The 14617-nt window shown below is 37.8% G+C and overlaps 1 protein-coding gene across 7 annotated transcripts in view; it reads right to left on the bottom strand.

Moving 5' to 3' along the window:
- Positions 1-14617, bottom strand: part of LOC139752770 (uncharacterized) — a 199302-nt gene that overhangs the window by 8886 nt on the left and 175799 nt on the right. For all 7 annotated transcript variants that reach the window (XM_071668678.1, XM_071668677.1, XM_071668680.1 and 4 more), the window contains 3 exons: positions 7928-8086; positions 3579-3739; positions 1220-1385 (listed from right to left, as the gene is read on the bottom strand). In XM_071668678.1, coding sequence (XP_071524779.1) covers positions 1220-1385; positions 3579-3739; positions 7928-8086 — 486 coding nt within the window. The remainder of the gene's footprint in view (positions 1-1219; positions 1386-3578; positions 3740-7927; positions 8087-14617) is intronic.

The following is a 14617-nucleotide window of genomic DNA, read 5'->3' as shown; positions in this document are numbered from 1 at the left end:
GGTATATGAGAAATTAGTACCTGCAAAAATCACTAGTGATCTTTTTAATCAATACATCTATCTAATTATGTATATCTCTGACACTTGTTCCCACCAGCAACCAGTTTCCATAATTAGTAAACTCAACTGCTGCTTTTTATCCTTTAGTGCTTCACCCTTAACAGGCCACTGGCAGAGAGCAACTTAGTGCAGTGTTTGTTCCTGCATCATGTCCCTACTGACTATGTCTATCTGATGCTCTTGCCTAAAAGTTCCTTCATACAACTTCTATGCATTCCTCCTACCAATTTGCCAAAAACCAGGGCTAGCACATAGTGCTCATCACAGGAAAATCTAGTTATGAAGAATGAGCTGTGTGAGTTAACTGTTGTGAAGTGTTACATATGACAAGGAGAGAGTGTATGTTTGTGGGCAGAATACTAGTGGTTCACACTTGGATAAAGTAGAAAGAAAAGAGAGCTACCTTGGTCAGAGGCATGCATCTTGACAACCACTGAAGGGCTGGCTTACTGCACAGCTGTCACAAACCCTCCCAATACAAGCAGATAATATACCTCCCAAATCGTTGTTGCCTACCAACTAATACCTACATATCAATGCAGTAGCCAGAAAAAGGAAATCCCCCTTTTAGGCATACAAATCTTTATTTTCTAACAACAGATGGATCCTTTAATTCTCAACTTATGTTTTCACAAAGCATTTACAACAGTCATCAAACATTTGACACAGGTGGCATTCTATCATGCTTGAAAGTGTTTTGACCTTAACTAACCCAACCCAAAGGATCAAATACACACAGATGAATCATGAATACAACACTATGGTTCCCAACGATGCTATCTTTCATTTTTCATCAATATGTGCATGAGTTGATACTCCCCAGACCTCAGCAATGGGAGTCATACATTCTTCCTACTAAGACTACTGTAAATTTCCAGGCAATGTATTTACTTAGTTACTCAAAAATATGTGTTACTATATATTTTTTTCATTTTATTTATTATATTTTGTCGCTGTCTCCCACATAAGCGAGATTGCGTAAGGAAACATGTATATAAATACACGTCCACACACGCAAAATATACATACCTATACATCTCAACGTATACATACATACACACACAGACATATACATATATACACATGTACATAATATTTATAGCTATTAAAAAAAGACCTGCCCTTCCAAGCATCCTATTCAATACAATGTTATCCTTACCTTCACCATGGTGACTGTGACCATGGCCATGCCCATGACCAAGGGTCAAGTTTATAATTTCATGTTTAGTTTCCTGAACAAGGACATTCAGCCATATGCAGAGATTGGTTCCAATCATATGCATCAGGCCAAATCTTGCAATGACTCGATGACGGCTAATGGCAATCTGTAAATTGGAGCTTTAGTCAACAAAAAGAAGTCCGGTTTACTGAGAAATGTATGTGATTAAACTGTGCCCAATCATTCAAGAATCTGTAAAGAATAACAAGTACACTGTAATTAGTAAAGTACTTTGTAAATCCTTTTAATATAGATTATTCATACAAGTGAAGGAAGCTTCATCATCTCTAAAGACACCATTTATAGGATGAGTTCATACATTAACAAACTATGCAATTATCATAAATTTTTCCCATCAATAGTTATTCTTTTTAATCAGTTTAATACTATTTCACTGTCTATTACTCAGACTGAAAATAATGGAATCAAACTATTTGTAAAGTGTATATTAATTCATATTTTATATCTTACATTGCTCCTCTTCTCATTCACTATCAAGATAGATTACTGTTCTTGCTGATGTTACCCCTAATAATTCCAACAATAAATTCTTTTCTTGTAATGGCTATGTAACAGATATGCAGAATCCACCAACATTTTTGTGTTTCTGCATCCCAAATACTGAAATGTAATGTGCAAGGACCACTAAGCTTGAAATGTACGAAATTTAAAAACAGCATTTCTAAATCCACCCCCAAAGGAAATAATGTAATTCATACCATTGTGTGATTTCTCTACCTTGAGTTTCCATTATTAAAATGCACCACCTACACAAACATGCATCTTACATGTAATTTATGCTCAATGGGGTACCTCAGGTGAGGATGCTTCTGATAAGATGCCCTGTGATGCGTCAGTTCACAGTTTGCATCCCATTAATGCACAAGAATAAACACTCTATCAAACCAATGCACACCACATGCTGTCCTTAAACATTTCATTTCCAACTCACCCATTCTCATCCGCAGTCTTATCTACAGCCCATACCTCGTCCCCATGTAGTATTGTTGGCACCACTATTCCTTCAAATATTCTCATTTTTGCCCTCCCAGATAAGTTTCTCCACATATTTCTCATTGCTCCCAGGACCTTCACCCCCTCCCCTACCCTATGAATCACTTCCACCTCCATATGTTTGAGGACAATATGTGGTGTGAAGTGGTTTGATCAAATAAGTAATGAAAGGGTAAGAGAGATGTGTGGAAATAAAGAGTGTGATTGAGAGAGCAGAAGAGGGAAAATTAGATTGGTTTGGGCAGACATATGGAGAGAATGAGTGAGGAAAGGTTGACAATAAGGATATATGTTTCAGAGGTGGAGACCAAATTGGAGGTGGGAGGATGAAGCGAAAAAGATTTTGAGCAATCAGGGCCTGAACATGCAGGAGGATAAGAGGCGTGCAGGGAATAGAGTGAACTGGAACGATGTAGTATACCAGGGTCAATGTGCTGTCAATGGACTGAACCAGGGCGCATGAAGCATCTGGAGTAAACCTTAGAAAAGGTCTGTGGGGCTTGGATGTGTTGAGGAAGCTGTGGTTTTGGTGCATTACACATGACAGCTAGAGTGTGAACTAATGTAGCCTTTTTAGTTTTTTCCTGGTGCTACCTCGCTGAAGCAGGGAGTAGTGATGCTGTTTCCAGTGGGACAGGATACTGCTGAGAATGGATGAAGGCAAGCAGGTAATGAATATGTAAGTGTGTATATATATATGTAAATGTCTGTGTAGGTGTATGTATATGGGCGTTTATGTTTATATATATGTGTGTATATGAGTGGATGGGCCATTCATCATTTTTCCTGGTGCTACCTCACTGATGCAGGGAAACAGCGATCAAGTATAATAAATAAATAAAAAATATGGATGCTGTTTGTTGTGGAGTGGAGTAATGCCAGGGATAGATGTAGGCAATCGAGTATGAATATGTACATGTGTAGATGGCTGTATATGTATGTATGTGATATGTATATGTACATGTAGGGGCATATGTATATATGAGTGGATGGGTTTTTCTTCGTCTGTTTCCTGGCGCTATCTTGCAGAAGCAGGATGCAGTGATCAAGTATTATTATAATAATAATAATAATATTTTTTTCACACATATTTGCCATTTCCTGCATTAGTGAGGTAGCACTGAGAACAGAGGACTGAGCCTGAAGAGGAAAATCCTCACTTGGACCCCTGCACTGTTACTTCTTTTGGATAAGTTAAAACTGGAAGGGAGGATTTCCAGCCCCCAACTCCCACCCCTTTTATTATATAAACATGCATTCCTTTCACAAAAACTAGACAACAAACCCTAGCATTAAGAAAGATGAAGTACATCTGGATGAATGTGAACAGCATACGAGCAGCTGGAGATATAACAAGAAGAACATCTGCACAGTCAGCATCTCCCTTCAACTCAAAGTACTGTCCAACTTCAAGACCACTGTATATCATACTGCCAATACCAAACACTGTGGATGTAAAAAAAAATATATATATATATATCATCATTATTATTATACTTAATCGGTTTCCTATGTCAGCAAGGTAATGCCAGGAAACAGACGAAGAATGGACCATCCACTCACTTGCACGTATGTATATAGATAAATGCCCATACATGCACATATACATACATATACATATCAACATATACATACACATACACAGACAAATACATATATTCACATGCACATATTCATACTTGCTTGCCTTCATCCAATTTCTCAGCACTACCCCGCCCTACAGGAAACATCATCACTACCCAAACCTCCCCCCCAGCAAGGTAGCACCAAAAAACAGGCAAAAAGGCCACATTCATTCACACTCGGTCTCTAGCTGTCATGTGTAATGCACCAAAACTACAGTTCCCTATCCACATCCAGGCCCCACAGACCTTTCCATGGTTTACCTCAGACACTTCACATGCCCTGGTTCAGTCCATTGACAGCACATCAACCCCGGTATACCACATCATTCTATATCACTATACTCCTTGCATGTCTCTCAACCTCCTGCATGTTCTGGCCCCAATCACTCAAATCACTCCATCTTTTCACCTCCAATTTTGTCTCCTGCTTCTCCTTGTCCCTTCAACTCTAAAACATATATCCTTTGTCAATTTTTCCTCTCATTCTTCCATATGTCCAAATCATTTCAACACACCCTCATCTGCTCTCTCAACCACACCTTTCTTACTTCCACACCTCTTTTACTCTTTCACTACTTGCTCAATCAAAGCACCTCACACCACATATTGTCCTCAAACATTTCATTTCCAACACATCCACCCTCCTCAGTACAACCATATAACATTGGAACTACTATCCTTTCAAACATACCCATTTTTGCTCTCCGGGATAATGTTCTCTCCTTCCACACATTCTTCATCACTCCCAGAACCTTCGCCCCCTCCTCCACCCTGTGACTCGCTTCCATTTCCATGGTTCCATTCCCTGCTAAGTCCACTCCCAGATATCTAAGACACTTCACTTCCTCCAATTTTTCTCCATTTAAACTTACATCCCGATTAACTTGTCCCTCAACCCTTCTGAACTTAATAACCTTGCTCTTATTCACATTTACTCTCAACTTTCTCCTTTCACACACTTTTCCAAACTCAGTCACCAATTTTTGCAGTTTCTCAATCGAATCAGCCACTAGAGCTGTTTCATCAGCAAACAACAGCTGGCTCACTTCCCAAGTCCTTTCATCCCGAACAGACTGTATACTCGCCCCTCTCTCCAAAACCCTTGCATTTACCTCCCTAACCATCCCATGCATAAACAAATTAAACAACCATGGGAACACCACACACCCCTGCCCCAGACCTACATTCACTGGGAACCAATCACTCTCCTCTCTTCCTACTTCCTACATCCTTGGTAAAAACTTTTCACTGCTTCTAGCAACTTACCTCCCACATGCCTGAACATGCAGGAGGGTGAATGGCGTGCAAGGAATAGAGTGAATTGGAACGATGTGGTATACCGGGGTCGACGTGCTGCCAATGAATCGAACCAGGGCATGTGAAGCATCTGGGGTAAACCATGGAAAGTTTCGTGGGGCCTGGATGTGGAAAGGGAGCTGTGGTTTCGGTGCATTACACATGACAGCTAGAGACTAAGTGTGAATGAATGTGGTCTTTGTTGTCTTTTCCTAGCGCTACCTTGCACACATGTGGGGGGAGGGGGTTTTCATTTCATGTGTGGCAGGGTGGCGACAGGAATGAATAAGGGCAGACAGTATGAATTATGTACATGTGTATATATGTATATGTCTGTGTGTGTATATGAATGTATACGTTGAGATGTATAGGTATGTATATGTGCGTGTGTGGACGTGTATGTATGTACATGTGTATGTGGGTGGGTTGGGCCATTCTTTCGTCTGTTTCCTTTAGCTACCTCGCTAACGCAGGAGACAGCGACAAAGTATAATATATAAAAAATATATATATATATATATGTATGCATAATAAAAAGTTTCAGTATCAATGACACATTCTGATATTGCAATAGTACCAAGAGAGTTTCTGTATGAATTTACAAGCTAAGCAAAATACACATCTGTTCATATGAATACAAAATATTATCTGTACAAGAATAAAGCTCACAGAGTATAACAGGTGTACCATCTCAAAAATTTTAATTTACAATAAACCAGTATGCATACACAAGAAGATTAAACATTTTTACTGAAATTAAAACATACAAATAAAGCAAACTTATTCACACATGACACATCACATTTTGCACATCACCCTTAGCAGAAGATGAACCTGTCTTCCTGAATACCATGGCAACACACAATAAAGAAAAAATATGGAAATACAGTAGACAGTCATGCCTTACATTTTAGCAAAAGAATCGGGCCACACATGAAGTTCTTCTCTTACACTGATAGTCTACTTAGCCAAATATTAGTATAGTTCCAAAGCCTTCTTTGGTAACAGAGGGGTGACTCTATGAACACATACTTTAAAAAAAAGGAACAGAAAGTGAGCAATCAAGACAATTCCTAGATGGAGAAACAAATCTAATGAAAGCCAACTAAATGACAGAGAAGTGTTTAAGAGTTGATCTAATCCAAGTATTCAAAATCATCAAAGCATCAATGATCACTTAAAGATGGATTCATCTGATTTCCCTTGAAGTAATGAATACATACTTGTGGGCAAACACTTAAACTCATACGAGGTGAATTACTTTTTTTTTCAGCAGGAATGTTAACACATGGAATGATTTATCAATTGGAGTACAGTTATTGGAAGTAGTGCCTAGATACATTTAAGAACAGACCTGTTATATATTTCACTTCAAATCCATGACTGTCAATATTTGCACCTCCTTAGTTACATGGGAAATTTGAAACATCTGTATGTCTTTCTACCCTAATCTTACAACACTAATCCATGAGTTTCTGATCTTTTTCTAACCCAAAAACAACCTTGTTAGGACCCATTAGCCTGTTGCTGTTTCTATTCCTTTGTAATCCTGGAATATAGTATTATGATTCACATTATTACAATTATACAAACAAATAAGCGGATATGAGGAACCAGTTAATCTTTTAATTACCCTCTTGCCCCATTCTCCCTAACACCTTATTGCACCCAAACTAGTAAACCACATGAGAAAGGAAAGCTCATGAGTGGTGACAGTAGTACAGAGAAAGACTGTGCCTTAGGAAATGAGAAAGTCATTCAAGAGAAAATAAGAACCAGAGAAGCTCTTAGTAACAACTAAGAGTGAGATTTCTTTTCTGCAGGGTTTAATTTTAATGAGACCCAAAATAGGGATATGAGACAAAAGAGGAATAGAATGTCAGACAAACTGAAAGGTACACCAGAAAGACCATGGAAATGGAAAACTTATGCTCATAACTCTAAAGCATGACCAGATGACAAAGGACAGGAACAAGAGATTCATGTCTTGATTGAGGTAATTAAATGACTAATAAAATCTTCAAGAACACAGAGGTTAAGTTAGAAGCAAGTACAAAATGAGTAAGCAGCCACTACCACAAGTGAGTAGTGAACAATGGGCGGGGAAAGCTAGTGCCATCCTACCAGTTTAACAGATGCAGATGGGTAGAAGGTTCTAATTCCTGAATATGCAAGGTATATATCATTATTTGTGGAAAGAAAAAATGGCACAGGAGAGAAACACTTTAGAAATTAGTACATGACAATATGGAGACTAACTATCAAGTACAACACTCTAACCAAACTTATTTCTGAATATAATCTGAGAAGCATCTAAAAGCTAGTTTTTCCTTGATTAAATAGACTCAGCAGAAAACTTCTATTTAAAGCAGATTTTCTTTAATGTTACATAACCCTCATCACTCTTCCTTACTTTCTGAGCATATCTCAACTTTTGTGGTATGAGCCAGATAAAGCCACACACTTTTTCAAAGGCAGCTGCAGGCATGTCACCCACATCTGAGGCGAGTTGTATCATATTTGGATATGAATATTTGGAGTGCTGGGGTTTCTAATAACAATCCGAGCCTACAAAAGTTATGGTTTGCTCTAAATTGCTACACAAAGAATTCTTTTTATTACTCTTATAACCTTAACACATACATCTTGCATAATAATATTATAACACCTACTTCCGTACATCACGCATAATAATATGTAAAAAAAAACTTACATACTGCACCCATTTTCAGATACATTGAACCATGATTGGTGGATTCAGTTAGAGCATATTTGGGTGGTTTGAAGCTCATTGTGTTGACGGATGCACGGTCAGACTCCTTATCCACATCTGAGCAGCCAGATAAACGCGAGTCTCGACTTGACATACGTCCTGATTTTAATGGAAAAGTTAGTTAATACCTCAAAACAGAATACATGAAATACAGAGTATATAGTAATTTTTATAAATTTTAGTAATTTGAGTTTCAAATACCTTCCATGAAAGTGAAAATACATACAGTTTTACCCAAGATAAGCTTAATCAATACATATTATGCCTTTCATTATGAGGGATGGTATTTTATAAACTAAGTCCAAATCATTAATAAGATAGTGACCATCCTCCAATATACCATAGTAAATAATGTCCTCCCTATCCTAAGGCCCAAAATTAGGACTTGTGCACTGTGAGTCGACGAAGTTGTCCGTATACCATGGTCTCCCTGGATTTAAATACAACAATATTCATACTTTGAACAGGGGGTCCAAGCAGTGGCTTTTGAAATATGCTTCATGAGCCAGATGCAGTAGTCTCATCAGCTGTATCTGTACTAAAACTGGCAAATAAGAATTCCTCTGCCACCAAACATGCCGAAAACTGGTTGATTCTATTTTCTTCAAAAGAAACTCACCAAAAAAAATTCTGTATCCACTAAGTAATAATGCCTCATACCACCAGCTCTGATGTCATACCACTGAATTCCCTCCATTCTGTTGACAGCACTCAGTCTCTGACCTTTATTGTCATGGGGAAAGATACGACAGACAATGAGATGAGGAAAAGTGAGGAGGCTAACTTAAAACATACTTTTCTTTGGCTAAGAGACAATTTTTTAGAAATATTCCCTCACTTAAACAGCACCTCATGCACATCCTACCAAAGTAATCAGCATGGGAGAATTTGTTCATCATCTACTCAAAGTTACAAACAGAAAAACACATCATGTTAACTTTCTCTCGAGAAGAACCACCCAGTAGAGCTTTTTCTCATGAAGGTTTTAACATAGTTCAGTCTTCCAAGGACTACACATTCTTGTGGTGATATATATCTGTGTAACTATTTACCATTAAAAGTCCTCTGTAACTCCAGGACACCTTATCGTCAGATCATTTTGCAAAATGAACCCCACAGGTCTTAGTTAAGGAATATTGTCAGAATATACACACCACTATTAATCTCTAGGTGGTAAATCTTAACAATTCAACAAACTGGTTACAAAATTCTTACTCCTGAATGGGGAACAGAAATCTTAAAACACCAAAGCTTCCCAGTCTTCAAAAGAAATTTCCATGTCCCAACTGGCTGGATTCTTGTCAGTGATCCCATGAAAAGACATTCCTGAGGCATTGAGGTTGAATTACAAACTGCTTGCTTTTTATAGCTGTGGTACTTTTTACCTCTAAGCATTCCTGGTACATCTTTTATCTATCAACCAAAGGATTATGAAAAGCTGAGTGGGCTGCACACAGTCTGTCAATACCAAGGACCAAACACACCACAGTAAAGTAAAAGCAATGCTACTAACTACACATGTTTTTTTTTTTTTTTTTTTTTTTTTTTTTATACTTTGTCGCTGTCTCCCGCGTTTGCGAGGTAGCGCAAGGAAACAGACGAAAGAAATGGCCCCCCCCCCCATACACATGTACATACACACGTCCACACACGCAAATATACATACCTACACAGCTTTCCATGGTTTACCCCAGACGCTTCACATGCCTTGATTCAATCCACTGACAGCACGTCAACCCCTGTATACCACATGACTCCAATTCACTCTATTCCTTGCCCTCCTTTCACCCTCCTGCATGTTCAGGCCCCGATCACACAAAATCCTTTTCACTCCATCTTTCCACCTCCAATTTGGTCTCCCTCTTCTCCTCGTTCCCTCCACCTCCGACACATATATCCTCTTGGTCAATCTCTCCTCACTCATTCTCTCCATGTGCCCAAACCATTTCAAAACACCCTCTTCTGCTCTCTCAACCACGCTCTTTTTATTTCCACACATCTCTCTTACCCTTACGTTACTTACTCGATCAAACCACCTCACACCACACATTGTCCTCAAACATCTCATTTCCAGCACATCCATCCTCCTGCGCACATCTCTATCCACAGCCCACGCCTCGCAACCATACAACATTGTTGGAACCACTATTCCCTCAAACATACCCATTTTTGCTTTCCGAGATAATGTTCTCGACTTCCACACATTTTTCAAGGCTCCCAAAATTTTCGCCCCCTCCCCCACCCTATGATCCACTTCCGCTTCCATGGTTCCATCCGCTGACAGATCCACTCCCAGATATCTAAAACACTTCACTTCCTCCAGTTTTTCTCCATTCAAACTCACCTCCCAATTGACTTGACCCTCACCCCTACTGTACCTAATAACCTTGCTCTTATTCACATTTACTCTCAACTTTCTTCTTCCACACACTTTACCAAACTCAGTCACCAGCTTCTGCAGTTTCTCACATGAATCCGCCACCAGCGCTGTATCATCAGCGAACAACAACTGACTCACTTCCCAAGCTCTCTCATCCCCAACAGACTTCATACTTGCCCCTCTTTCCAGGACTCTTGCATTTACCTCCCTTACAACCCCATCCATAAACAAATTAAACAACCATGGAGACATCACACACCCCTGCCGCAAACCTACATTCACTGAGAACCAATCACTTTCCTCTCTTCCTACACGTACACATGCCTTACATCCTCGATAAAAACTTTTCACTGCTTCTAACAACTTGCCTCCAACACCATATATTCTTAATACCTTCCACAGAGCATCTCTATCAACTCTATCATATGCCTTCTCCAGATCCATAAATGCTACATACAAATCCATTTGCTTTTCTAAGTATTTCTCACATACATTCTTCAAAGCAAACACCTGATCCACACATCCTCTACCACTTCTGAAACCGCACTGCTCTTCCCCAATCTGATGCTCTGTATATGCCTTCACCCTCTCAATCAATACCCTCCCATATAATTTACCAGGAATACTCAACAAACTTATACCTCTGTAATTTGAGCACTCACTCTTATCCCCTTTGCCTTTGTACAATGGCACTATGCACGCATTCCGCCAATCCTCAGGCACCTCACCATGAGTCATACATACATTAAATAACCTTACCAACCAGTCAACAATACAGTCACCCCCTTTTTTAATAAATTTCACTGCAATACCATCCAAACCTGCTGCCTTGCCGGCTTTCATCTTCCGCAAAGCTTTTACTACCTCTTCTCTGTTTACCAAATCATTTTCCCTAACCCTCTCACTTTGCACACCACCTCGACCAAAACACCCTATATCTGCCACTCTGTCATCAGACACATTCAACAAACCTTCAAAATACTCATTCCATCTCCTTCTCACATCACCGCTACTTGTTATCACCTCCCCATTTACGCCCTTCACTGAAGTTCCCATTTGCTCCCTTGTCTTACGCACCCTATTTACCTCCTTCCAGAACATCTTTTTATTCTCCCTAAAATTTACTGATAGTCTCTCACCCCAACTCTCATTTGCCCTTTTTTTCACCTCTTGCACCTTTCTCTTGACCTCCTGTCTCTTTCTTTTATACTTCTCCCACTCAATTGCATTTTTTCCCTGCAAAAATCGTCCAAATGCCTCTCTCTTCTCTTTCACTAATACTCTTACTTCTTCATCCCACCACTCACTACCCTTTCTAAACAGCCCCCCTCCCACTCTTCTCATGCCACAAGCATCTTTTGCGCAATCCATCACTGATTCCCTAAATACTACACATGTAAGTACTCTTATAATGCAACTAGAAGGGTGTTTCATGAAATGCTAGTATTACCTGAAGTGCATCACATTTTCTGGGAATTAATATGAATGGGTGGAAAAATGCAAAAATAAAAAAATATGTGTATTAAGTTCCATGATCTAAGGTGAAATTTTATTAAATTCATGAACCAGGTTATATTCCAGCTAAACTTCGGAATAAGTGGCACAAAAATCAAACCAGAGTTATAGGTTTTACATAATTTAATTCTTTATATGCTGGGAACAGCTGTATAAAGTTTCTTGACCAAAGGTTGAATTTTCTTCAAGGTATGATTTAGTTCAAGTTATACGCTAAATTCTTTTATAGGTGACAAAACTTGGGCATAATTCAAACTAATTTAAGCCATTCATTTCTGTAGATGCTGGTGAACAACTGTAATATTTGACTGATCAGAAAAAGACTAGCATTTTGCCCTCAAAAGTATGGCACTAACTACATCTATCTTTTATTTATCATAAGATATAGGCAAAATATCCAATGAATCATACTAAAACTCATAAATTTACTCAAAAAGTTAAAGAACATGTTACTAAAAAGTTAAGCCTTAACCAGTTTGCAGCTAACCAACCTCACCTTATGATGACTTTTGAGAAACTAACAAGATGGCAAATAAGTTGAGGCATTTCAGTGATGTGACATGATAGAAGTGCAAAAGGATACAGCTTAGCAAGAGAACTCAGACTGGTAAATGGTGCAATGAGTGAAACTTATAAACATTCTGTATTGTGATTCCCAGGAACAAAAGCCTAATCGTAGTACAATCACAGTAACAAATATTCTAAGTAATTAATCGTATATCAGCCTGTTTGTCTAACTGCAGAGTAAAGTGTGTATTCCATGGTGCAGCAGATATGCATAACATTTCCAAGAATAATGTCCTACACTACTAATTAACATATTAGAAAAAAAATCTTAGAGAGTCCTGACCTGCCACACATGGATACAGTATAGGTGCATTCAATGTTCATGGTGAAAATTAATCATGAAAAGAATTATACATGAATACAAGATAATAGCATTCAATGCCCATATTGAAAATGTCATGAAAAGATAAAAATCAACAAATCATCAAGATCATAATATTTGAGCATATAAACCTGATTATTCATGCAATGGAACATTTCATATTTTTTTTTACTGTGTCCTGCCTTAGGCAAGGAGATCCATGCAAAACATTCTTCATGCACTCTACTTTTAAGTGTTTACATGCATTCACTACAGCAAACCTTCTCAGTGGCATTTACCCACCGTAGTATGATTTAAAACAACAGATATGGCAAACAATGAGAACAAATTTGCAAGTTTTCAATTAATATCGTTTCAAATACATTACCTTTAAAGTAGCATTAATGGAAGCTGAAATTTTTAATATCCAAACATTAGTCAATACCTTACCCTAACATGCAAAAAAATGTACTAAAAAAGAAATTACTGCAACCAGAATCTCATTATAATATGTGCTGCTCAGAAATACAGTACTAATTTCTATATCAGTATCAAAATACAAATGAGAATTTAATAATAAGTGAAAATAAAGTGGCTTTTTGAGAAATAATGATTTACTATCTAACATTACACACAAAACGTAAATGAATGATACCTGTGTTTTGTAGCAGATGAATCCTATACATGAATCCACAAAGTTTTATGTCAAAACAATGTAGACTCTCAGCAGTAATGACCTTCTTAAGACATATGATGCATTTTCTTGAGCAAACAGATTCTTGCAACATCAACAGATTAACACTATACATATTCTGTCTCACTATTTTCTAAAATCACAGTCTCCTTGCTCATGTTTATGGGTTGGATCAAGGACAAAAATTCATCACGAGCAGTTACTGGCTTAATATAGCCTTTAATCTTACATTCGTCAATTTGCAAAGACTTCTTTTGCATGAGAATGAGATAAGTGCATTCTTTACAGTCCTATCTCCAACCCTTACAATATAAACACAAAGGTTACAGAATAATCATATATACTGTAAAGCATGAATGGGAAATGACATCTATTCCAAATACGACAAATTCAAGGTTGTTAATCTAGAACTCTGAAAAAACTATGAGATAATAAATGCATTTCAAGCAATTCTATATCAAATCAAAATGTTTAAATGTTTGTTTTATTTTGCAAAGACTCTGAACTACAAGACTAAATCACAAAAAATAAAGGGAAGATAATCTTATCAGATTTCGCAGTAGTTCTTCAGATAAACTAGAAAAAAGGAAAAATTAGTGATTCTACTTGCAAGAGAACTATAACAAAGGTATTCACAGTCAATCAAGTCTCATATCAATGTTATATAACAAGTGTTATGTAGAAAGAGCCAGAACCTCTCAGAAACAGTCATAAATGAAATACTGAACCAGCGCACCTGAAAACAAGAGAAGGAAGAATATCCTGGAAAAGCAGACATTACACTCACAAGAAGGAAAACTGCTAAATAATACAAATAACTCTTTCTAGCATCATGTATGTCATGAAAAGTATGGTTGTTGCCTACACTAAGACTCTCAAAATGGAAATGTAGTAAAAAAAAAAGATCATCAGGAGATCATGTTTACATGACAATTTCATAGAAGCAAATGGGACGCCTGAAAGGAGGAAGGGTGTACAAAATATAATGAGAAAACAGACACCCTGCAATTCCAAGCACATATGAAAATGGAAAAGATAATTACTCAGCTTATTAGACTGCTCTTTAGTAATAAAGACGATGAAGAGATGAAAGTGATTAATATGTAAAATGATCTAAAAAATCAAAGTACAAGTTTTGAACTCGAGTAAAAATCACTTCCTCCTTCTTGATAA

The sequence above is a fragment of the Panulirus ornatus genome, chromosome 13, assembly GCF_036320965.1.
Source record: "Panulirus ornatus isolate Po-2019 chromosome 13, ASM3632096v1, whole genome shotgun sequence".
Taxonomy (NCBI): domain Eukaryota; kingdom Metazoa; phylum Arthropoda; class Malacostraca; order Decapoda; family Palinuridae; genus Panulirus; species Panulirus ornatus.
Note: the sequence above shows the minus strand (reverse complement) of the source record. Positions and strands in the feature narration are given on the sequence as shown.